General features: G+C 47.2%; 2 protein-coding genes across 11 annotated transcripts in view; one reads left to right on the top strand and one right to left on the bottom strand.

Moving 5' to 3' along the window:
• Nucleotides 1-1315: 1315 nt before the first annotated feature.
• On the bottom strand, nt 1316-7103 carry Dbi (diazepam binding inhibitor, acyl-CoA binding protein). Its single transcript, XM_004659736.2, has 4 exons — nt 6950-7103; nt 5785-5902; nt 3226-3288; nt 1316-1563 (listed from the first exon to the last, which is right to left on the bottom strand). Exons 1-4 carry the CDS (start codon nt 6956-6958, stop codon nt 1490-1492), a joined length of 264 nt encoding a protein of 87 aa, XP_004659793.1. The 5' UTR covers nt 6959-7103; the 3' UTR covers nt 1316-1489.
• A 123-nt stretch (nt 7104-7226) lies between these two features.
• Nucleotides 7227-22533, top strand: part of C5H2orf76 (chromosome 5 C2orf76 homolog) — a 57611-nt gene continuing 42304 nt past the window's right edge. For 5 of the 10 annotated variants that reach the window (XM_004659735.2, XM_045150268.1, XR_006637205.1 and 2 more), the window contains exon 1: nt 7240-7307. The gene's annotated coding sequence lies outside the window, so the exon portion shown is untranslated. Of the gene's footprint in view, nt 7354-22533 lie in introns of all 10 variants that reach the window. The other 5 variants (XM_045150269.1, XM_045150264.1, XM_045150267.1 and 2 more) reach the window with 5 other exon arrangements.

The following is a 22533-nucleotide window of genomic DNA, read 5'->3' as shown; positions in this document are numbered from 1 at the left end:
CTCAGGCTTTACTCAAACAGGGACCAAGGTTCAAGTCTCCAGAACCCACGTAAGCCAGATGCACAAGGTGGCGCAACACATGGGTCTGGGAGTTTGTCTGCAGTGACCCTGGTGCGCCCATCCTCTCTCTACCTGCCTCTTTCTCTCAAACAAATAAACTAAACTAAACGTGTGGTTTTTTTTTTTTTTTAAATAACTTGTAAGCTGAAATAACCCCTTTCCTGTCCAAGGTACCAATTTTCTCTTGCAGCCATCTTCCTGTTGCTGGATTAAAGTCAGAAGATCAGCTTACAGAGGGAGAGTTTATTTCAGTTTTCAGTTTCAAGAGGAAGCTTCTCATGGCTGGGAAAGCACTGCACTGCAGGAAGCTGGCTTCTATTGTCACATATCCGCAGCAAGAAGAAATCAGCAAGAAAGAGCTGGCTCTGAACACCCAGTGAGTTTGTCCCTGTGACACACCTCCTCCAGTGAGGCTCCGTGTCCCAAAGGCTCTGCCAACTGCAAAACTAAGGAGAAGGCTTAATCACAAATACTTGAGGCTATGGGAGACGTTTTACAATTCAAACCACCACAGGTTGGGTTTCAAACAAACCTCAAAACTTGTCAGCCCAGCCTTCCTTAGAGCCTGAGGCCAGCCATCTTCCCATCACCTGGCTGAAAGAATCTGTGAACTAAAGTACCATCTGATCTTCCTTAGGATGGCTGGGATCAGGAGGAAATGCCACTTCTATAACCTTGTCTCTCCCCAAGGCTGAGCATACATGGGGTTTGGGACAGGTATGACTGCCCCCTCACATTCCAGTAGGGAAGAGTGCCCAGCATGTCCAGAGCCCACCTGTCTTGTGTATTTTTGACTCAGTGTTTCAGGTAGCCCAGGCTGGTTTCAAACACGCTATGCAACTTAGAATAACGTTGAATTTCCGATTCTTATACCTTTACCTCCCAAGTGCTGGAATCATAGGCATGTGCCAGTCCACTTTGTTTCTGTATTGCTGGGGATGGAACCCAGGGCTCTGCACACGCTAGGCAAGTGCTCTACCCACTGAGTTACAGTCCCAACTTCAGAATACAGAAAGAAGCAGGGCTAAGAGATTGGAACAGGGAATATTTTCTCAAGCACCCAGACAACTATGGGCTGGAGAGATGGCTCAGTGGTTAAAGGCACTTGCTTGCAAAGGCTGAGGGCTAAGGTTCTGTTTCTCAGTGCCAGATGTGGAGGGCTCATGTGTTTGGAGTTCATTCACAGCAGCAAGAGGCCCTGGCATGCCCATTCTTTCATAGATAATTTTTAAAGAAAAAATCAGACAACTAAAGATTTAAAAGTGCTAAAGGTACTTTTAATTGATTTCAGGTAAAAACTGCTAAGGGAGGTGGGTCAGTGATTAATTCTGGCCCTTACTGATAAGAGCTGCATGATCTACAGTATTAGAAAAAACAAGGCATTTCCTCACTTCAGGCCCGTGTGCTGGTGGAAACCAAATCCACTCTTCTACATCCCGTACTTCTTCTTCAGCTCCTCTACTTTGTCGATGTAGGCTTTCATGGCGCTTTCTTTGGAAGTCCCTGCAAGCAGTCAAGGAAACTTACATGTCATGGGGGCAGCATGATAGAACAAAAATAGATTTTAAAGCCAAATCATTCTGGGATCATTATTTCTTTTCTTTGCACATGTGTGTCTATGTAGGTGTGCAGGCATGTTAGTGTGTATGTGTGTGTGTGTGTGTGTGTGTGTGTGCAGACAAGAGGAGACATCCTTGAGTATCACTCTCAGGACTTCCATCCACCTCTTTTTGGAACCAGGTCTTTCATTGGCCTGGAGCTCATCAGTGAGGCTACACTGGCTGGCCAGCAAGCTCCACAGGATGATTGTGCACCCATCTCCCCAGGGTGGGACTGCCAGTGTGCGTTGCCATCCCCACCACTTCATGTGGGCACTGGCTACCTGAACTCAGGTCCTCATACTGCACAGTAAGCATTTTATCCCCTGCACGATCTCCCCAGCCTCCAGATTTAACTTCTAACTCCACCTCAGAGATGGACCGAGGACTGGACTTAAAGCACCCAAAGCACTTAGTTCTGCTTCATAAGGCAAGGAGCCCATGCATTACGGGTCCCTTTCGCAGTAAGGGGCAGTCAGTGTGGGCCTTGGCTGCCAGAGAGGCAGGGAACTGTCACTGTGGTGACTTTCCTAGTACTGCTGACTTCATGGCTGACTTTGGATTATCAAGTATCTCTGTGTTAGGTTATCGCCATGGGCTATGATGCTGGCCATGAAAAAGACAGGCCAGTAGTCACCTTCTCCCCAGAGAGGAGCTACGAGAAGAGGCTGTGGATGGAGCAAAAGCAGCGGTTCCTTGGAGGGGAGTGAAGCCAACCTTTGTCTCCTTGCTGGAGCTCACTGAACACACCCCGAGAGACAGTCACATTCAGCTTCCTGGATTCTCAGGGGACAGGGAGGCCCTTGGGGACTGAGAGTGCTTGTTGTGCCTGGGGCCTAAGAATGGTGTGGGAGTGTCCTATGAAGACGGACAGCCAGAGGGGCAGCCCCCACCACCCTGCCCAGCAGTGTGTGTGGTGTGCCTCCGTCCTTCCTGAATGCGGGGGTTTCTCCTTTGCAGAAAGACAGACAGCTTATTCAGCAACTCTCACGCAAGAGTACAAAAGCTGCCAGGAGTGTTGGTGCCAACTTGTGGGTCTTGCTTCCACACGGGGGCACGTGACACAGTAGAAGCCGGGGCACTTCTCGGCCGCTGGTGCTCAGGGAATAATGGTTCCATTCATTGAGCCTAGCAGTGCCCGGCCACACATTACCTCACTCCCTTCTTTCGTGTGCCCTTCTGCCAGGAAGGGAACTGGAGCGGGCTACTCGGCTAAAGGGCCACTGCCAAGCCTTGCTGGGTAGATGGAAATGTGAACAGGAAAACACTCCTTAACTCTAAACACATCCATCCGAAGCCCACAGCAACAAGATCACTATGGGTCTGTTTTTCAGTGGCTGGGTCACCAGCCCCTTCCCCCTCTCCAGATGGCACCTCTGCCCACATACTCCTAGAAGAGGCAAGGACAGTGTCAAGAGGGATAGTAGGTGGCCCAGTTTTCCTCTCCTCTGGTTTCCAGAAGGTACCTCCTGGACTTTTTTTTCCTTTCCCTCCCCCTCACACTCCAGAACTAACAGTCTCTCATAATCTGACCTAAGAAAGGAGTGAAAGTCATCAGAACATTTACCTTTGAGCTGATTCCACGCATCCCACTTGGCCTTGCCTTTGAAGTCCAACATCCCAGGCCGCTCTTAAGAGAAGGAAAGACAGCATGAAATTTGCTACAAGTTCTAACAGAGAACTTTATCACCTTTTCCCCCATGTAATCCATCTTATAGTGTACTGACCTCCCCTGGATTCTATTTTAAGAAACCCAGATGTATAACAATCCAAACTTAAAATCTAAGGGAAACAGGACAAAAACTGCTCAGTGTTTTGAGCTGCAAGTTAACATCTTTAAACTCCCAAGTTTCCCCTTTAACAAACTGTACCTTGGGGCTAGAGAAGTGGCTTAGCTGGTAAAGTGCTTGTCCAGCATGCATAAAGCCATGCATCCCATCCTAAGCACTGAGATAACCAGGTGTGGCCGTTATGCCTGCAACCCCAGCACTCGGAGGAGGCAGGAAAGTCAGGACTTCAAGATCAACTTCAACGACATAAGGAATTAAAGAACTATCTGGGCTATATGAAACCCTGTTTTAAATAGCAACAACACACACACAACTTGTACTTTGATTGGTTTTAAAGAATAAGATAATCCATTCGTATGATTCAGAGTTCAAAAGCTCTGAGACATTCACTAAGCTTCTCTTCTAACTTCTGCTCTCAGCCTGGGGTCCTTGCCTGTGAACTGTCTGTACTCTGGCTCCATTTTTTCTACCATGCTGTTGGTCTGTTTCTCATTGATCTGTAAGGATTTTTACCGAGGGCAAGGTTTCTTCAAGTAATATTATGATTTTATCCTTTCACTTGGGCAGTTCTCCTGCCTCACCTCCCTGGGTCCTATTTCACCATTATGGGGAGTGATTGCAGGGTCCAGGGCATGGAGCGCTGTGTCTGAGAAAAAAAAAAATGTGGCGTGCTTGCAGGAAGCATTCCTTGGGCGGCCTGGAAAGGCTGCTCCGGTAGAGGCATCCTAACACTGCACTCCCTGCCAGTCTGACTGCCTCGATGGACGCGCATATTTGCAGCACACAATTCAGGAGCCACTTACCCCCATGCGACTACCAAGACCCGGACATATGGCTCACGTGGCCAAAGACTGAACATTTGCCGTTATTTAATTTGGACCACGTTCTACATCCTAAGTAGGTACATGGGGCTAGTGGTTACTGTGCTAGACTGTACAGCCCTTGGAAGAGCCACAGTTCCTCGATCAAGCAGCGACAGAGTCCAAGCCACCCGACCTGTGCTCACATGAGATTAATTACTTCAAGCGTGGCCAGAAGCCAGGCTCTGAGAAGCTACTGTCTGGCAGAAAAGTATCTTAGCCTCTGTGGCCACCCCCTTCTCTGCTCCCTCTGCTCCCCAGGGAATACAGATGATAAGCCCTTCAACACAAGACCATCTTTAACTAAGCCCTCTACAAGAGGCTGTGTTTGATTTGGCAATGCTCATGATCCTTAGCTCTAGGCAGTCATCTCCTGGTACAGCTGGTCAGCAGCCCGCCCACCTGCTTGGCCTGCCACCGCAGCTCTGACAGAATTGGGGACCATATTCCCCTTTCTCTTGAAAATGAGGGGGGCACATTTTCCTTCTGTGTAACCATGGCCACCAACTTTTGAGTCACTGCTAAAATGCACAGTACTGTTGCATCAGTATAGAGTCACCTTGGAACAGAATGACAACTGTCCAAAGCAGCAAGAAAGACAGTGTCATAGACCAGAAAACTCCAAGCATAGCTTTCAAAGTCTCCAACAAGATCCCCCCGATATTTATGTGTGTGATGTGTGTGTATTCATAAACGTGTGGGTGGGTGCATACAGGTATGGGGAGGCCAAAAGTCAATACAGCATGTGTTCCTCAACTGTTCTCCTGCTTACTTTTTGAGAAAGTATCTCTCATTGAATCCAGAGCTCACCATTTTGGCAAGACAAGCTAGCTATTAAGCTTCAGGGATCCTCCTGTCACCAGCACCCCAGTGCTGAGACTATAGGTACATGCTGCCACACGTTGCATTTTTATGAGGGTTCTGGAGATTCAAACTCAGGTCCCCAGGACATGACAAGCACTTTATTCACTAGTCATCTCCCCAGTCCAGACCCAAGATTTCTGGACAGGGGAAAAAATAGTCACCAGACAAGGACAGATCCTAGCCAGCAAGAAATACTGCCAACTTGCCCCAGGATGCCAGGTATGGCTCTGCTCCTCCACAAGGCTTTGGGAAGCTGCCAAGTGCTTACTGACCCTGTTCAATTAGAATGGAGAGTATCTCTAAACAACGTATGACTGAGCTGAGGGCCTAGAACAATGCTTCTCTGCTTTGGGCCTTTGCTTCTTTCCCAGCACATGGTAACTGCTGGTGGTCCTTGTAAAACCAAGATCGGAATTCTGCTCCCTGAGTTCTTGAGCATCCCAGAAGATGATTTTGGGGCGTCGTGGTGGTGGAAAATTCTTCCATTAAAAGCCTGGAACCCACAGACTGTCATCATGCTTTGCTTGCACTGGAGGGCCTCGGGCAGCTGGAAAGTGAAGTTCCCACAGACTTCCAAGTAAGGCTGTTGAGCCAGCTGGCAACTGGGCATACCTGTGTTTACGTCGCCCACGGTGGCTTGTTTGAAATGGCTGTAGATGAACAGCATCTCATCATCTGCTGGCCGCGTCTTGAGGTTTTTGACGTCCTCAGCAGCTTTGTCAAACTCAGCCTAGGTGCGAGGCAGAGGAGAGAAATGAAGGCTGCTGCGGAGTGGCAGACGCCCAGGGGGGTTCAAGAAGGTAGAAAAATATCACTCCTCCTGACATGCAGGGCACCCCAACTTCCTACCAGCTGCCTCTCCCCACCCCCAAAAGGCAGCTAGAAATATTCAGGAATACAAGAAAGCCCTGTGGTTCACTCATTCAATCCACAACTGGCTTAAAGTGCTGGAATACAGTGGTGAAGGAGACAGGGCAAGACTTGGCCCAAAGTAGGTGCTTCCGGCCACCCAGTCTAGGCCCCATCTCGACAGACCCCCATCCCGACAGACAGGAATGGTTGGGATCCCAGTGAAGACTTGAACTATGGTCAGTGGGCGGGGTAGGGAGAATGGAGGCATGGCTTGATCAAACAGCCTATATGGGGTTCAGGGCATGAGTGCAGTGGAATCCAAGGCAGAAAGAAGCCCGTTCCCACTGGGGCCTGGCGTCCAGCATTGACCTCTGTCCCAGTGCCCAGACTGGGGAGAGGCAAGTGGGAGGAGCCAGAAGTGGCCCCACATAGCTCAATCCTGGACAAGGGTCTATCCTGGAGGGAAAGGAAAGGTCTCTGAGTCCTCTCCCTGTCATGTCTCTCTTCTCTAGGGGCACTCTGACCACATGGCTACTTCCCCTGACCTCCAAGCTCCCGGCCATGGCCTCCACACGTCCCTCAGTCCTGCTCGGGTCCTTCCGGGAGTGGGACTCAAGTTTACTACCCCCTCCTTCACTCCACACAATCCTCCATCCCCCAATCACCTCATTTTACAATCGAGGACCCTTGCCACCCACCCCATGTCTGCTTCACCCCAAAGTTCAATCCCTGGGCAGTTCTCCAGCAGTTTTAGAAATGCCCATACGAAAAGTTCTGTTCCGCAGGCAGTGGGTTTGGGCATGGAGCCAAGAGCAACTCCTGGGCATCAAAGATACTGGGGAAGGGGGATCCGAGCTGCCGGGTGGTCCCCACTTCCGCTACGCACCCCGCTGCACCTCTGCAGCCGGGTGGGCACGCACAGTACCTGTGACATGCTGGTGAGGCGACAGGATTCCCGAGATCAAGCAGAGGAAGCGCTGAGCGGCAGCAAGAGCGTTTCACAGCGCGCTGGCAAGCGCCTTTAAATGCACAGCCCCTGCGTTCCAACCTCTGGCTCGGGCGAGAGACGGGAGCCAATCGGGAGCCGCCTGTACGTTTGGGGGCGTGTCCATTCTAGCTGAGGCTGCGGTCCCACCCGGGCTTATGAGGACTTGAATGCGCAAGCGCCGCCGCGAGGAGGGGGCGTGTCCAGCCCTACCGAGGCGGTCTCCGGGCCCGCCCTGGGTTTATGAGGACTTGACTGCGCACGCGCGGGGAGGAGCCGCAGGGCACGCCGGGAGCAGGTGGGGTACGCGGTCCCACGGGAGCACTTTGTGATGCGGGCAGTAGGTCGGGAGCAGGGCGGGGAAGGTGGGAGTTGGGGTGGGTGGAGTGCTGCCCGACGGCCCCGGGGGCAGAGGGCTTTCGGACTCTTCCTGCCCGGTGGGACGAGGCTGGAAGTCGCATCTCTGATCTCCCTTCTCAGTCCGGGAGATGGGTAGAGTGCGACCCTTCGTGGGGATCCCGGGGAGACCCTTGGGGGAGCTGTCCCTTGATGAACTGCACGGTGGTCCAGCGAGGCCTACCCCAAGCCTCTTCTGGACTGCTGGCACATTCTTTGGCCTGTGTGTTCTCTTGGTTTTCAGCCCCATACCCCTCACACGTGTATGATTTCTATTCCTGGGGCAGCGTCCCATCAGAAGCCTATCGAAGGCAGGGGGACGGTGTCTTGCCTTGACTTAAGCCAGAAGCGGTGCCAAAAATCTTCAGTGAATGACTTCTCGAATGCTTACAGGACACTTGTCAGTTAACTTCCACTGTTCTGGTTCTTCGGGAATGCGGCCCTGGGCACAACATGAATTTCTGCAATCGTGGATTTTCTTAGTTATACTGGGTCAGTGGTTAATACAGTTACGGAGTTTTTAAAGGGCACGGAGTTGTGAGCTTTACTTGAGGGAGGAAGCGTTGAGACAATGACATTTGAATGAACCCCCGTAAAAAAGGCAGGGAGGTAGTGGGGGTGGCCGACTGGCTAGCTGTTGCAGACTGGCCTTTCTAGACTTGGGCTTTCGTTCTGGTTGAGGTGGGAGGTAATTCTGAGCAGAGGTCAGGGAGGTCGGCTTCTTTGTAAGGTGGATGGAAGAGTGAGGCCTGATGCTTGTGAGCCTTCCTTAGGAATCTTACTGCTGCTCCTCAGCGGATTACAGCTGTGGACAGGGCTTACTAAGGGAGACCAGGAGAGCTGAGGCTATTTCTCCCCGGTTGAGCCTTTGCTCAGCATGGGTGAGGCCCACGTTCATTCCTTAGCACTGCAAAATAGAAGGCCGGCCTGGGAGATGGCTCAGTGGATAAAGCACTTGCCGTGCCCTTGTGAGTACCTGCCTGGATCACCAGAACCCACGTAAAAAGGCGGATGCTGCCAGGTGTGGTTGCTCATGCCTTTATCTCAGTACTTGGGAGGCTGAGGTAGGAGGATTGCAGAGAACTAAGGAATGCAATTTTTTTTCTGATAATATTTAAGAAAATTGTTTGATATAATACAGTTTCACTATTTACTAAAGACAAAAAATTGCGTACTCATACAATAGATGTACTTTTAAATTTTTATATAAAACTAAACCTTGGCTGAATAATTGGTACTGCACAATGCAGAACATCTTCAAAACTTTTCAGAGTTGATTGATATTTTGCTTGTTTTTATTTCTCGAGACAGGGTCTCATATGGACTGGCCTGGAAACTGTTTTGCTGAGGTAGACTTTGAATCCTAATCCTCCTCTCTCTCTACCTCTTTTAGCGCTGGGATTATAGGCATATACCACCAAACCAGTACTGGTTTATACAGTACTGAGGATTGAATTCAGTACCTTATGCATGCTGGAAGAATGCAGATTTCTTACATAGTGACAATTCAGAGCCCCCTTTTTTTTTATTTTTGGCTTTGATAAATATCTGTGGCATATTTGGGGAATTAGATACTGCCTATTATTATTGTTGTTGTTGTTGTTGTTGTTGTTTGAGGTAGAGTCTCACTCTCGTCCAGGCTGACCTGGAATTCACTATGTCATCTCAGGGTAGCCTTGAATTCATGATGATTCTCCTACCTCTGCCTCCCAAGTGCTGGGATTAAAGGCATGTGCCACCATGCCCAGCGCTCCTATTTTATTTATTTGTTTGATTTTAATTTTGGTGCTGAAATTCAGGAATGACATAGATGCCTCTATTTTCTTTTTTTTTTTTTTCTTAAACTTAGTTTTTATTTTATTTTATTTTGTTTTTTTGAGGTAGTGTCTCACTGTAGCCCAGGCTGACCTAGAATTCACTATATAGTCTCAGGGTGGCCTCAAACTCTCGGTGATCCTCCTACCTCTGCTTCCCGAGTGCTGGGATTAAAGGCATGCACCATCATGTCTGGCTGTTTTTTCCCTAAATTAAGAAAAAATATTTATTTGCAAGTAGAAATAGATAGAGAGAAAATGGACTCAGGCCTCCAGCTGCTGCACCACTGTGCATCTGGCTTTACCTGGGCATCAGGGGATTGAACCCGGTTATTTGGCTTTGCAGGCAAATGCCTTAACCATTGACCCACCTCTCCAGCCCTCTTTAATATAATTTTCCTGATACATACTTCTGAAAGGTCAGTTCGTGTGATAACATTTTTCAAAATATATTTATTTATTAGAGAGATACAGAGTGAGTGAGGATGAGTATGCCAGGGCCTCCCTCCACTGCACACACATGTGCCACTTTGTGTATGTAGCTTTACATGGGTACTGGGGAATTGAACCCAGACCTTCAGGCTTTGCAAGCAAGCACCTTTAACCACTGAGGTCTCTCTCCAGACTCATGATGAAGTTTGGACTAGAGTCCTGAGGTGGAAGGAGCCTCAGTGTTTATTCTAAGAAAGTGCGAGGTCCTCAGCTCATTGTGGGCCCCTGTAGGCAAGTATCATGTACTGTCACTTTAGATTTTCCATCTGCACTATCTTCCACCCCTAGGTGGAGAGGGTGGGGGGGGTCATTATGCCATGCTCATTCTTTTGCCCCCTACTGCTTGCATTTCATAGGCACTTTTAGGCAAATGGTTGTTGAATGAATGAAATACTTCCTCCCCAGGGAAATGTGCTTCTTCTAGATGGCCTTGGTGGTACATGGTGCTCATCCCAGCACTTGGGAGGCTGAAGCAGGAGGATCACCAAGAACTGGAAGCCAGCCTGGGTGACCTAGTGAGACCCTGTCTTATAAAGCCGCCAGCCTGAGTGATCTAGTGAGACCCTGTCTTATAAAGCTGCCAGCCTGGGTGACCTAGTGAGACCCTGTCTTATAAAGCCAAGAAAACAGTTCTGTTCCTTCTGTTTAGCTGTGAACTTGGGAACCAACTAAATTTGTTTGAACTGAGTGAGAAACTGTAGTTTAGAGCAAAGTAGGTGAACTCTGGGCCATGCTTCACCCACGTCATCTTTTGGTAGCTGTGTTAGTTACCTATTGCCATAGCCAAACACCTAAGCAGCAGTTTATGAAAGAAAGGAATGGGCTTCTTTTGGCTTACAGTTCTAGGGGATACAGTCCATCATGGCAGGAAAGGCTCGGCAGCAGGAGCAGGAGGCTGGTTGGTCACATTGAGGTCACAACCAGGAAGTAAAGGGTGAACAGGATGAGACCAGACTATAAAACCTCAAGCCCCTCCCCCCTGCCCCCAGGGACCCATTTTTCTACAGCAAAACTCTACCTCCTAAAGGCTCTACAAATTTCCCAGACAACACAACCAACTATGGACCAAGTGTATTAAGTATAATATATGTGCCTATGGGACATTAGCATCCTCAGCTTTGGGAGGATGGGAAGTCTGAGTGACCGTCAACAGAGAGGCCATTGTCACCATTCCAGCTTGCCCTCACATCCATGGGATACCGTGATGACTGTCCCCAGGCTTCCCTTACTGGTTCTCAGTTTAAGCCAGATAGAAACGATACATGAATAGGTTATTACTGTTCTTGGCCAGTGGGTGTGACTAGTGGCATAAGATTAGGTTACTTGATACAAATGAAACCTCTCATTTCTAAAAGTAACTTAATCGTTAAGAAGTGAGTTACCATTGTAAGAGAGCTTTCCTGGAAGGGCTAGTGTGTTTGCAAATGGTGAATACCCTCTGTACTTGATTCCTGTTTTCTTGGAACATAACCCTGTGGCAGGGCTCCAGCAAAGCTGGGAGGAGGCTCGTGTATTCTAAAAGGAAGCAGGTGTGGGGACAAAGGGTGGACTTCTTGGCCCTTTGAAGGCTGAGGGAGGTGAGAGCCTTTGGGTAGTGTTAGGAAGACAGTATGTCATTCCCTACAACTGCCATGAGAGGAGCTTGGCGGCTGGAGGTCTGAGCAAGTCTCTCATGCCCTTTTCTTCCTGGTGATCATGTTTGCAAGAACCTCGTCTGGGGCTGGGGAGGCACCACGGTGGGTACAATACTTGCCTCCCAAACATGAAGACCTGAGATTAATCACCAGCACCCATGTAAAAGTACCAAGCACATTGTGGTGGCACACTTTTTTAATCCCAGTGCTTGGGAGGACGAGGGAGGAGGATCCCCGGGCCTCACTGCTTGGCAAGTCTAATGAATGAGAAACCCTGTCTCAAAGGAGGTGAATGGCATCCCTGAGGCTAACATGAGATTTTCATCTGGCATCTACATGTATGTGCACACTTACACCCAGGAACACATGAACACACACAATACCCCCTTACAACACATTAAAAAATAGGATTACAGGGCTGGAGAGATGGCTCAGTGGTTAAGGTGCTTGGCTGCAAAGCCGAAGGACCTGAGTTTGATTCCCCAGTACCCGCATAAAGCCAGATGCACAAGGAGGCACATGTGTCCAGAGTTTGTTTGCAGTGGCAAGAGGCCCCGGAGTGTCCATTCTCTGTCTCTTTCCCTCTCAAATTAAAAAATAAATAAATAAATAAAGGATGACAGCAAAATGGGCTCAAGAGAAGAAAGACTGTGTGGCATTTCCTTGGTATAATTTCTCCCCTGCACACCTCCTCTCTAACCAGGCAGGGTGAGGGTGAAACTAGGGCCAAGGTTAGATGAGCTGATGAGAGCTGTGGGAAGGAGATTATGTAGAGTCAGCCTAGGCTTGCTGGAATTGAGGGAGGGAAGAAGACTTCCTTCAGAACTGCCTAAAGGTTACAGTAAGCCCGGAGGACCTCATCCTTCCAGTTGTTCTCTTTTTTTAGTATGTGTGTTTGTTTGATTTTTCAAGGTAGGGTCTTACTCTAATCCAGGCTGGCCTTGACCTCACTGCAATCCTCCTACCTCCGCCTCCAGATTGCCGGGATTAAAGGAGTGCACCCCATTCCCGGCCCCAGTTATTTTCTTAAGTGGACCACACCCAGGCTCCACAGTGCTGGGCTTGCAGGCACAAGCCAGCAGACCTGAGTGTGCTGGGGATCCGAACTCTGGTCTTCATGCTTACATGACAACCCCTTTACCTACTGAGCTATGTCATCAGCCCCGCTCTTTCTGTTCTTGATCTGTCTTCCAGGGACATTGAGGTGGGTAGGAGGGTGACCTCACCCTCATGATACATGGGGGTGAAAGTACTGGCTCTCTGCTAAGACCTCTTCAGTACAATCCATGATACTGGTTGTTATTGGAGTTTCTGTTGCCATGGGGAAGATGAGAGTGAGGCTGTCTGAGGCCTGGCTCCTTCCTTCCTCTGACCCCTCACTAAAGCCTGGCAAAGATGGGACTCAGAGTCCCCTCAGACATGGCCAGCACCGGTGGAGGTGGGACCACAGGCAGAGTTGAAACTGACTGAAAGGTTTCTACCCGTTCGCTTCCCCTCATCCTGGGACTTGCCTGGGAAAAGCAGACTTTTATTGAGGCTTTTACTTTTCTCTTTACGTGTTGGCATTTCTAAGGTTGGATCTCTGCACTGCATCATGCCTCAAGTTCCAAGCCTGTCTGCTCTTCTCTGTCCACTTTTTGGTCTTCTGTTTGTTTTATATTTAACATGCAGAAATTTAAGTTGTACTTAGCAGGAAGTGTAGGGGAAAGTATATTCTGTCTTCCTTATATAGGACAAGTGCCATTTAAAGTTTTGCTTTTTTTTTTTTTTTTTGGCCAGGCATGGTAGCATACATATGTATTCCCAATACTTGGGAAGATGAAGCAGGGTCATCTCAAGTTCAGGGCCAGCCTGAGCTACACAATAAGTCTTGTCTTAGCAGAGGAAAAGAAAAACCTTCAACGAAACAAAAGAAAAGCCAAGTGAAACTTATCTTTTTATTATGTATCCTGGGAAGCACATTGGCTCCTGAATTTGTAACTTCTGTTGTGGCTCCTAAAGTCTGATGAAGACTCCTTGAACTTCCCTTTCTCCAGGACCACGAATGTTGGCATGGTTGGGAAGCTGGGCCACAAGGCAGAGCCACTGCAAATGACTTCCAAATACATGTGCCACTCTGGCCCTGGCTTCTGTAGGTACTGGGGATGTGAACTTGGGTCCTCAGGCTTGGCAGGCAAGTGTCTTAACCACTGAGCAATCTCTCCAGCCCCAAATCTAATAGCAGGATGTTGTAAGAATCCAAGTGGTGGGCTGGGAAAAGTGTTTGCCATGCAAGTGTGAGGACCTGAGTTCTATCCCCAGAACCCCTATGAAATGCTGGGTGTGTTGGCACCTGCAGAGACAAGCAGATCCCTGGGGCTCACTGGCCAACCAGTCTAGCCTAATTGGCAAGTTTCAGGTCAGTGAGAGACCCTGTTTCAAAAAAGGTAGACAGTGTTTTTGAGGAGATTGGTACCTGAAGTTGTCTTCTGGCATACTCACTCGTGTGTACACTCGTGCGTGCGAGCGCGTGCGTGCGCACACACACACACGGAAATTAAGAATAAAGAGTCCAGAGGGTTGGAGAAATTACTCATCAGTTAAAGGGGCTTGCTTGCAAAGTCTGCTCACCAGGGTCCCATTCCCCAGTACCATGACATGCATCTGGACTGCGTTTGCAGTGGCAGAAGGTCCTGGTACACACATGCACACACGCATATGAAAATAAATTAATTAGCTTTAAAAAGAGTACAAGTGGTTAGCTTACTGGTTTGTTTGTGGAACATATAAGTTCAAATAAGGCCAAATCCCATTTCAGTGCTTGTTAAAATGTACGTTTTTGAAGATTTTTATTTATTTGCAGAGAGAGAAAAAGCATATGTAAATGGGCATGCCAGGGCCTCCTGCCACTGCAAGTGAACTCCAGACATATGCATCACTTTGTGCATCTGGCTTTATGTGGGACCTGGTGAATTGAACCCAGGCCACCATGCTTGGCAAACCAGCACCTTTAACTGCTGAGCCATCTTTCCAGCCCAAAATGTGCATTTTTGAATATTCCTCATCAACATTTTTATAAAAGCATCATTTTTTTGCTTGTGTGTGTGTGTGTGTGTGTGTGTGCACATGCATGTGGCTGTGCATGCGTGTAGTGTATGGTCTATGCACATGTATGTGCCCTTGTGATGCCCCGTGTGCTCCACTGTGGCAAGGTACAGAGTGTTCGCCTGTGGAGGAGTGGTGGCTATGGTGGCTACAGCTGATATCACATCAGGTGTCCTGCCCCATTGCGCTTCTGTCTGTTCTTATTTGAGCCAGAGTCTCTTACTGATCCCTGAACTCGCTGGTTTTTGGTGATCTCTGGTGATTCTTGGGTCTCTGCTTCCATACAGGACTGGGGTTGCAGACGTATGTGGCCACACCCAGCTATTTATGTGGGTTCTGGGGATTGAACTCAAGTGGTCTCAGGCTGCCTTGGGTCCTCGTGCTTGCACAGGAAGTTCTTTGAACCTCTGAGCCATGTCTCCCACCCCCAATAGCATTTTGTACATTTTCTCATTGCCATAGTGGAACTGTATATTCTTTTTTAAAAGTCCTTTTTGACATATTTTACTTATTTATTTGCAAACAGAGAGATACAGAGTGAGAGAGTGTGTGAGTCTATATGGGTGTACCAGGGCCTCCAGCCACTGCAAATGACTTCCAAATACATGTGCCACTCTGGCCCTGGCTTCTGTAGGTACTGGTGATGTGAACTTGGGTCCTCAGGCTTGGCAGGCAAGTGTCTTAACCACTGAGCAATCTCTCCAGCCCCAAACTGGCTACTCTTTAGAGCATGCCAGGTACTTTCTTGGTGCAGTATAGCAGTCAGCTCCGGATGGAAGGCAGAGGTCATGCATTCAATCTTGCTGCTACTGAATTAGCAGTTATTCTTAACTCACACTTCCTCCTCTTCTCACCTGTGAAGTGGGGGTAAGCCTGTTTGCTGGAGCATTGAGGATTATAGCTGATGAATCTGACATACTTAGTATTGTGTTTGACACACACTGGGCAGCTGTTGTTACCATGCCAAGTGCAGGTTCTTAACCCAGAAGTCTGAAGCAAGCACACAGCAAAGCCAGAGTTCAAATAGCTTGCTCCTGTTTGTACCGTAAAGTTCATAGAATTGAGTCCAAAGAGTCAGTGGAGATATATATATATAATTTATTTGAGAGAGAGAGGAAGAGGCAGATAGAGAGAAAGAGAATGGGCACGCCAGGGCCTCTAGCCACTGCAAATGAACTCCAGGTTTATGCACCCCGCCCCATGCTTACGTGCGTCCTGGGGAATCGAACTGGGGTCCTTAGGCTTTACAGGCAAGTGCCTTAAAGCCATTTCCCCAGTCAGTGGAGTTTCTTCACTGAGGCCATTGTAATTTGTGAGGAACTATTTTGTTCTTTTTGCCATGGATTAGCACACTATGATATATTTGCCTGACTTCTGGGGGAGAGCTGGTAGTGAAACTTGTCTTGAATTGTCCTCTACATTAAAAATTATTTTCATATCTGACAGAGAAAGAGGGAGAGAGAGAGAAAATGCACACTTCAGGGCCTCTAGCCACTGCAAACGAATTCCAGACATGTGCGCCTTCTTGTGCATCTGACTAACATGGGTCCTGGGGAATTGAACCTGGGTCCTTGGGCTTTGCAGGCAAATGCCTTAACCACTAAGCCATCCCTCCAGTCCCCAATTTTTTTAAAATTTGTTCGAATATATGTGTGTGTATGTGTGTGTGTGTGTGTATTTTGACACACTAGGGCCTGTTGTTACTGTGTGGGAACACTGGTCACAAGCAACTTTTTCCATCTGGCTTAAGTGGGTGACTTGGGAATTGAATCTGGGTCAGTAGACTTTGAAAGCAAATGCCTTTAACCACTGAGCCATTTCCTACTCCAGCATTTTATATTTTAATAATTAGGTTACTTTTGAAGTGAAAATGTTAGGTTTTTAGGATTCTTTTTGCTTGTTTGTGTGTGTGGTGGGTGTGCATGCATATGTTCTCCTGTGCAAGCCAGAAGGGACTGTTGAGTGTCCACCTCAGTCACTCTCCACCTTTTATTTAATTAATTTATTTGTTTGAGAGAGAGAATGTGAACATGAGTGTGCCAGGGCCTCCAGCCACTGCAAATGAACTCCAGATGCATGTGCCACCTTGTGCATCTGGCTTACTTGGGTACTGGTGAATCAAACCTATGTTCTTAGCCTTTGCAGGCAAGCACCTTAACCACTAAGCAATCCTTCCACCCGGCCCCTCTCCACACCCCTTTCTTTTTTGAGGTAGGGTCTCACTCTAGCCCAAGCTGACCTACAACTCACATGTAGTCTCACAGTGGCCTTGAACTCACGCTGATTCTCCTACCTCTGCCTCCCAAGTGCTGGGATTAGAGGCATGAGCCACACACCTGGCTTTCTCCACCTCTTTTTTTGTTGAGACAGTTTCTCACAGAACCCAGAGCTTGCTGATTCAGCTCATCTAGTTAGCCAGCTGACCTCGGGGACCTGTCTGTCCCTGTCTCCCAAACTGTGGGATTACAGGAACACTGCCACACTCAACATTTAGGTGGGTTCTGGAAATCCAAACTCAGGTCCTCAGGCTTAAATGATGGGTGCTCTACTCCCTGAACTATCTCCTCAGCCCTGAAGTGTGAGTTTAAGTGAAGAAACATATTAAAACTGTCATTCATGCCCTTCTTGCGCTGTTCATTTCTCCCCGGGAGCCTCTTTTGCTTATATCTTAACAGTTGGACATTTGTATGTTTCTAAGGATAGCCTGAACAAAGTGCTACAAGCTGAATAACTTAAAAAAGAAAAAAATCTCACTAATTTGCTGTCTCAGTGTTCTGGGGGCTGGCAGTCTGAAATCAAGTTGTCAGCCAGGTTTGGGAGAACCTGCCTTATCTCTGCCTTCCTGTTTCTTCTGGTGCCTGGCATTTGCTTTATAGAAGCTTTATTGTCCTGTCTTCATGCAGTGTTCCTTACGACTGCCTTGTATTACAAGACTGCCTGCTTGTAAGGATACCAGTCTTCCTTGCCTTAATCCGTTCAGGCTGCTATGGCAAAATGCCAAAAGCTGGGTGGGGGCTGGAGAGATGGCTTAGTAGTTAAGATGCTTGCCTGCGAAACCTAAGAACTCATGTTCCAATCTCCAGGTCCCACGTAAACCAGATGCGGTGATGCAAGCAATATTGCACCTGTACACAAGGGGACACATGCATCTGGAGTTTGTTTGCAGCAGCTGAAGGCCCTGGCATGCCCATTCTCTCTCTCTTTCTCAACTAATCATCATAATAAAAAGTTGGGTGGCTTGTAAGCAATACCAGCTTGTGTGTGTGTACATGTGTATAGCTACATGTGCATGTGTGTACGTGTGCTTATGGAGACTAGAGGTGGACATCAGGTGTGTTCCTCAGTCACTCTGTCCTTTCTTTGAGAAAAGCTATCTCATTGACCCTAGCTAGAGCTCACTGATTCAGACTAGCTAGCCAGCTTACCCCCGGGATTCCCTTTCTCTAGCTCCACATTGCTGAGATCACAGGTGCCTGCACCTCCACACCTAGCTTTTTAATGTGCATACTGGGGATAAAACTCAGGTTGTCATGCTTGCATGACAGGCACTTTACCCACTGAGCCATCTCCCTACCCAGACATAGAGTTCTGGAGGCTATGAAGTCCAAGATGGTGCAGTTGGCAGGTTTGGTGTCTGGTGACTGCCTGTGTTCTGGTTCATAGACGGTACCTTCTGCCTGTGTTCCCATGCGGTAGAAGGGCAAGGCAGCTCTCTGGGTCCCCTTTGACAAGGTTCTGGTCTCGTACATTCCAGTTACCCCACAGAGGTGCATTCATACACATGCACACCAAAAGGGATTGGACATCATGAGACCACCTACCTAGTCCCCAGAAACTTAACTTGGTTGGGTAAACCCCAAATTTTGCTGACAGGAGGATCATGACACACCACTGATAAGGCAGGCTTTTGACTCGGGAGCCTCCAGGTTGTCACTTTATGTAACAGAGGCTTGGGACATTGAGGGCAGGGTCAGCTGCTGTAAATCCTAACCACCCACTGGAAATACATGACGGGAAGTTTGTCCTAATAACATTTCTCCACCTGCATCTCTTCCAGACAGCAGGGAGAAGCACATCTGGCAACATGGGTGGGGCAGAGCAAACGTCTGTCACATGTCCCTCTCTGTGGTCCATCCAGGTGCAGAGACAATGTGACCCTATCCACATCATACAGTACGCATGGCATAGCCAACAGCATGCACGTGTTAAAAGAAAAACCAGAAGCTGGGGGAAGGAGCTGCTGTTTGTCGGCTTGTGATATTACATTAATATTTCCGGATTAATCTCCCAGTTGCTAACCTAAGAGCTCTAGTTACAATAACCACCACAGGCTAGTAGCTCTTGTGTTTTAACAAGCTATATGTTTCTATCAGTTCCTGCAGTTTCATCAGTGTCATAGATGGCTGCTGCACACTCAGGGCTTTGTGTCTGGGTTGGAGCCCTTCAGTTTTTTAAAAAATGTATTTATTTATTTGACAGATGAGAGAATGAGAGGGAGAGAGAAAATGTGTGCACCAGGACCTCCAGCCACTGCAAACAAACTCCAGACATGTGTGCCCCCTTGTGCATCTGGCTAATGTGGGCACTGGGGAATCGAACCTGGGTACTTTGGCTTTTCAGGCAAATGCCTTAACCACTAAGCCATCCCTCCAGCCTGAGCCCTTCATTTTTAAGTAATATGAAACCTGATGTTGATGGAAGACATGAGACTTCTGGGTCAGAGACAAGGACTCTTATCTCTCCTCGTAGAACAAACAGTATGAACTTCTCATGCATGTCAGTTCCCCTAAATCTCACAGGTCAGGACATGGTGGCCCAGGGGTTGCTACATGTGCAGTTTACCTGTGTTACAACTGTAGAACCCCAAATTTAGGTAATCTAAAAGCTTTATAAGGGCAACAAGCAACTTATCCCTGGTGGGAGATACTATCTATTGATAGGAAACAGGCTTGTTCCCCATGCTGGTGGGAGATTCCATCTCTGTCTTGCTGGGCCGCTCCGGAGGCCAGCATCCTTGAAGGCTGCTTCAGAGCTAGCGCCTCTGCTTGGAGTACCTGCCAGAGTGGAAGAGACTCGACACATTGCTCAGCAGTCTGACTGTTTGATGATTGGGGGTCAAGGAAAATTGGCTGCATGTTCAGTATGCCTTCTTTAAGAAGGAACATGAGCGATCTTGTCTCTCCCAGGTTTGGAACAATCTGCCAACCTGAGTGTCTTTACTAGGGAGAAGGTGATGGTTTTGTTCATTTGCCTCAGATGGAAGGTCACAGCCAGGACGAGTCTGTGGAGCTGTGGGTGTTGGCATCAGCAGGTGGAAGGCTCAAGGCATGATCAGGGATCTCAGGCTTACTTAACGTGGCATGATGACCCATTCTCAGCTGCTCAGGTCACAAGGCAATGTGATGGTCGCATGGGGGATCAGGTGTGTAGTTGTTCAAGTTAGCTCATATTTATTTTGAACCTGTGTGTGAATTCCAACAGGTAGATTTTACTGTTTTAAACTGTGTAATTATATATTATCCCATTTGTCACTTTCTGGGATTATTTTGTATGTCATTGTGGTCCTCCTCACAGAGTCCTTGGCTATGCCTATCTCTTGAATTGTTTTCTCTGTGTGCTTCTCTATCAATTTCCAAGTATTTCCATGAGTACTGGGCAGTCAACTCTGGTCCTCATGCTTACGAAGCAAGCCTTCTACCTGCGGAGCTTTTCTAGAATAATGACACTTTAGTTGGTATTATGCACATACACTAAAAAGGGCAAAAACTCTTCAAGTGTTTGATTCTCACACTGTCTCTGTTTATAAGTTTATTATCTGCTTAGTTTATATTTTGTTGTTATTTTAGTTTTTTGAGATAAGGTCCCACCATGTGACCTATTTGGGCCTCAGAATTTTTGTGTAGCCCAGGCTGACCTCAAATCTCCATTTTTCTGCTTCGGCCTCACAACTGCTGGGATAACAAGTTATAGACTGCATGCTTGGCTTAGTTTTAAATTTTCAGTCATGCTTTTAAAATAAAATTCTTGTTATCCTTTTTTCCCCATCACATTAATGAGATTTTAATTTTTCATTATTACTGAGATCACGTTTGGAACAAAATTTTCTTCTCCCTTTAGTAATAAGTGAAACTTTATGAAATAGTTCAGGTTTTCAAAATGTTTCCCTGCTGGAATCTATTAAAAATCAGACCAGTGCAGAGCAGTACAATAAAATAGAGAACCCAGAAATAAACCCACACAGCTATAACAACCTAATTAAAAAATCTTTTTATTTGAGAGAAAGATACACATCAGGGTTTCCTGCCTCTGCAAATGAATTCCAGATGCACTTGCCACATTTGCATCTGGATTTATATGGCTACTAGGGAGTTGAACCTAGGCTGTAAGGCTTTGCAAGAAAGCACCTTTAGCCACTGAGCCATCTCTCCAGCCCCAAATTTTGATAATGTGTTCAAAACATACATTGTCAAAAATACAGCTTCTTCAACAAATGGTGCTGGGAAGACTGGATAGACATGTGTAGGACATTGAACAGATCTAGATCTCTCACAAAATTCAAAATGGACCAGAGACCTTAATGTAAGGTCTGAAACTTGGAAACTGTTAGAGGAACGCATAGAGAAAACACTTTTAGACACAGGTATAGTCAAGGCCTTTGTGAGAGGGACCCCAAGACAAGAAATAATCCCAGAAACTGACAAATTGGTGACAATGAATGAAAACTCTTGTGCACAGCAAAGGAAAACAACCATCGGAGTGAAGAAATAGAGAATGAGAAAGTCTTTGCCAACTATGCATTGTATAAGGATTGATGCCTGGGAAATATGAAGAACTGCAAAAATTAAAGACTGAAAAGACAAACCATCTCTTTAGTAATCGAGTTGTAAACACTCAACAGAAAAAATATACATGGCCTGTAAATATTTGAAAAATATTCAAATCCTTAGCCACTTAAGGAAGTGCAAATTGAAACTACTTTGAGATTTATTTAATCTCACTCCAGTCAGGGTGGCTATCCTCAAGAGAACCAGAGGCTCCTAAGAGCTCATCACTAAAGCAGACTTAAAACTCACCCACCAAGGGTCAGGGAATTTTGCAGAAGAGGGAATGGAAAATTGTGGGAGGCACAGGTTGAGACATCATGCCCAGAGGCATTGCCTCCCCCCAACAACTGATCACTGCTCCCACAATGCATGACCCACAACCCCATGGGGAATACCAGCAACCCTACTGAGGAGGATCCCAGCAGAATGGGGGAAAGAAGGAGGGAAAAGATGGTACCAACACATGATGTATCCATACAAAGTATGTTCTTAAGTTTAAAAAAAAAAAAGTACATGCCTTTAATCCCAGCACTGGGTAGACGGAGGTAGGAGGATCGCTGTGAATTAAAGGCCAGCCTAAGATTAGAGCAAGACTGTACCTCAAAAAAAAAAAAAAAAAAAAAATCAGAAAAGAAATGAGAAAGAAAACCCTTATTTTCTTTGGATGGGATTATAAACTGGTGCAGCCACTATGGAAATCAGTAGTGGAGAGTGGAGAGTGGAGTTACCCAGCCATAGCCTGCTTGGTTCTCTCTTCACTGTAAGGCAACATACCACAACATTCACACTAGCTGAGAAATAGAAATAGAACCAGCCCCGATGGCCATTAAACAAGTGCGTAGAGAAAATGTGGTATGTATAAGAGAATGGAATTTTACTCAGCCGTAAGGAAAAATGAAATCATATTTACAGGAAAGTAGATGCAGCTGGGGATCATTATGTTAGAAAAGTACAAGTCAGGCTCAAAAATTCAAACACTGCATATTTTTTTTTATGCTGAGTAGAGGGTATGTATGTGCCATGAAAATAGAAGGGGACCATGAGGAGAGGAGGACATCTTCAGGGGGAAGGGACGAAAGGGAGTAATGGGTATATGTGGCATGAAAGCGGAAGGGGCATGAGGGTGGGGATGGTAAGGAGCCCAGCAGGAGAGGAGCAGAGGGGATGGAGTGGGGGGGGCACCGCGAGAGGGGAATATAACCCAGTACAATGACACATATGTGAAAATGTTATGAAACCCATCACTTTTATACTAACTTAGAAAATAAAGAAGCTTAAAG

Source organism: Jaculus jaculus, chromosome 5 (genome assembly GCF_020740685.1).
Source record: "Jaculus jaculus isolate mJacJac1 chromosome 5, mJacJac1.mat.Y.cur, whole genome shotgun sequence".
NCBI lineage: Eukaryota > Metazoa > Chordata > Mammalia > Rodentia > Dipodidae > Jaculus > Jaculus jaculus.
Note: the sequence above shows the minus strand (reverse complement) of the source record. Positions and strands in the feature narration are given on the sequence as shown.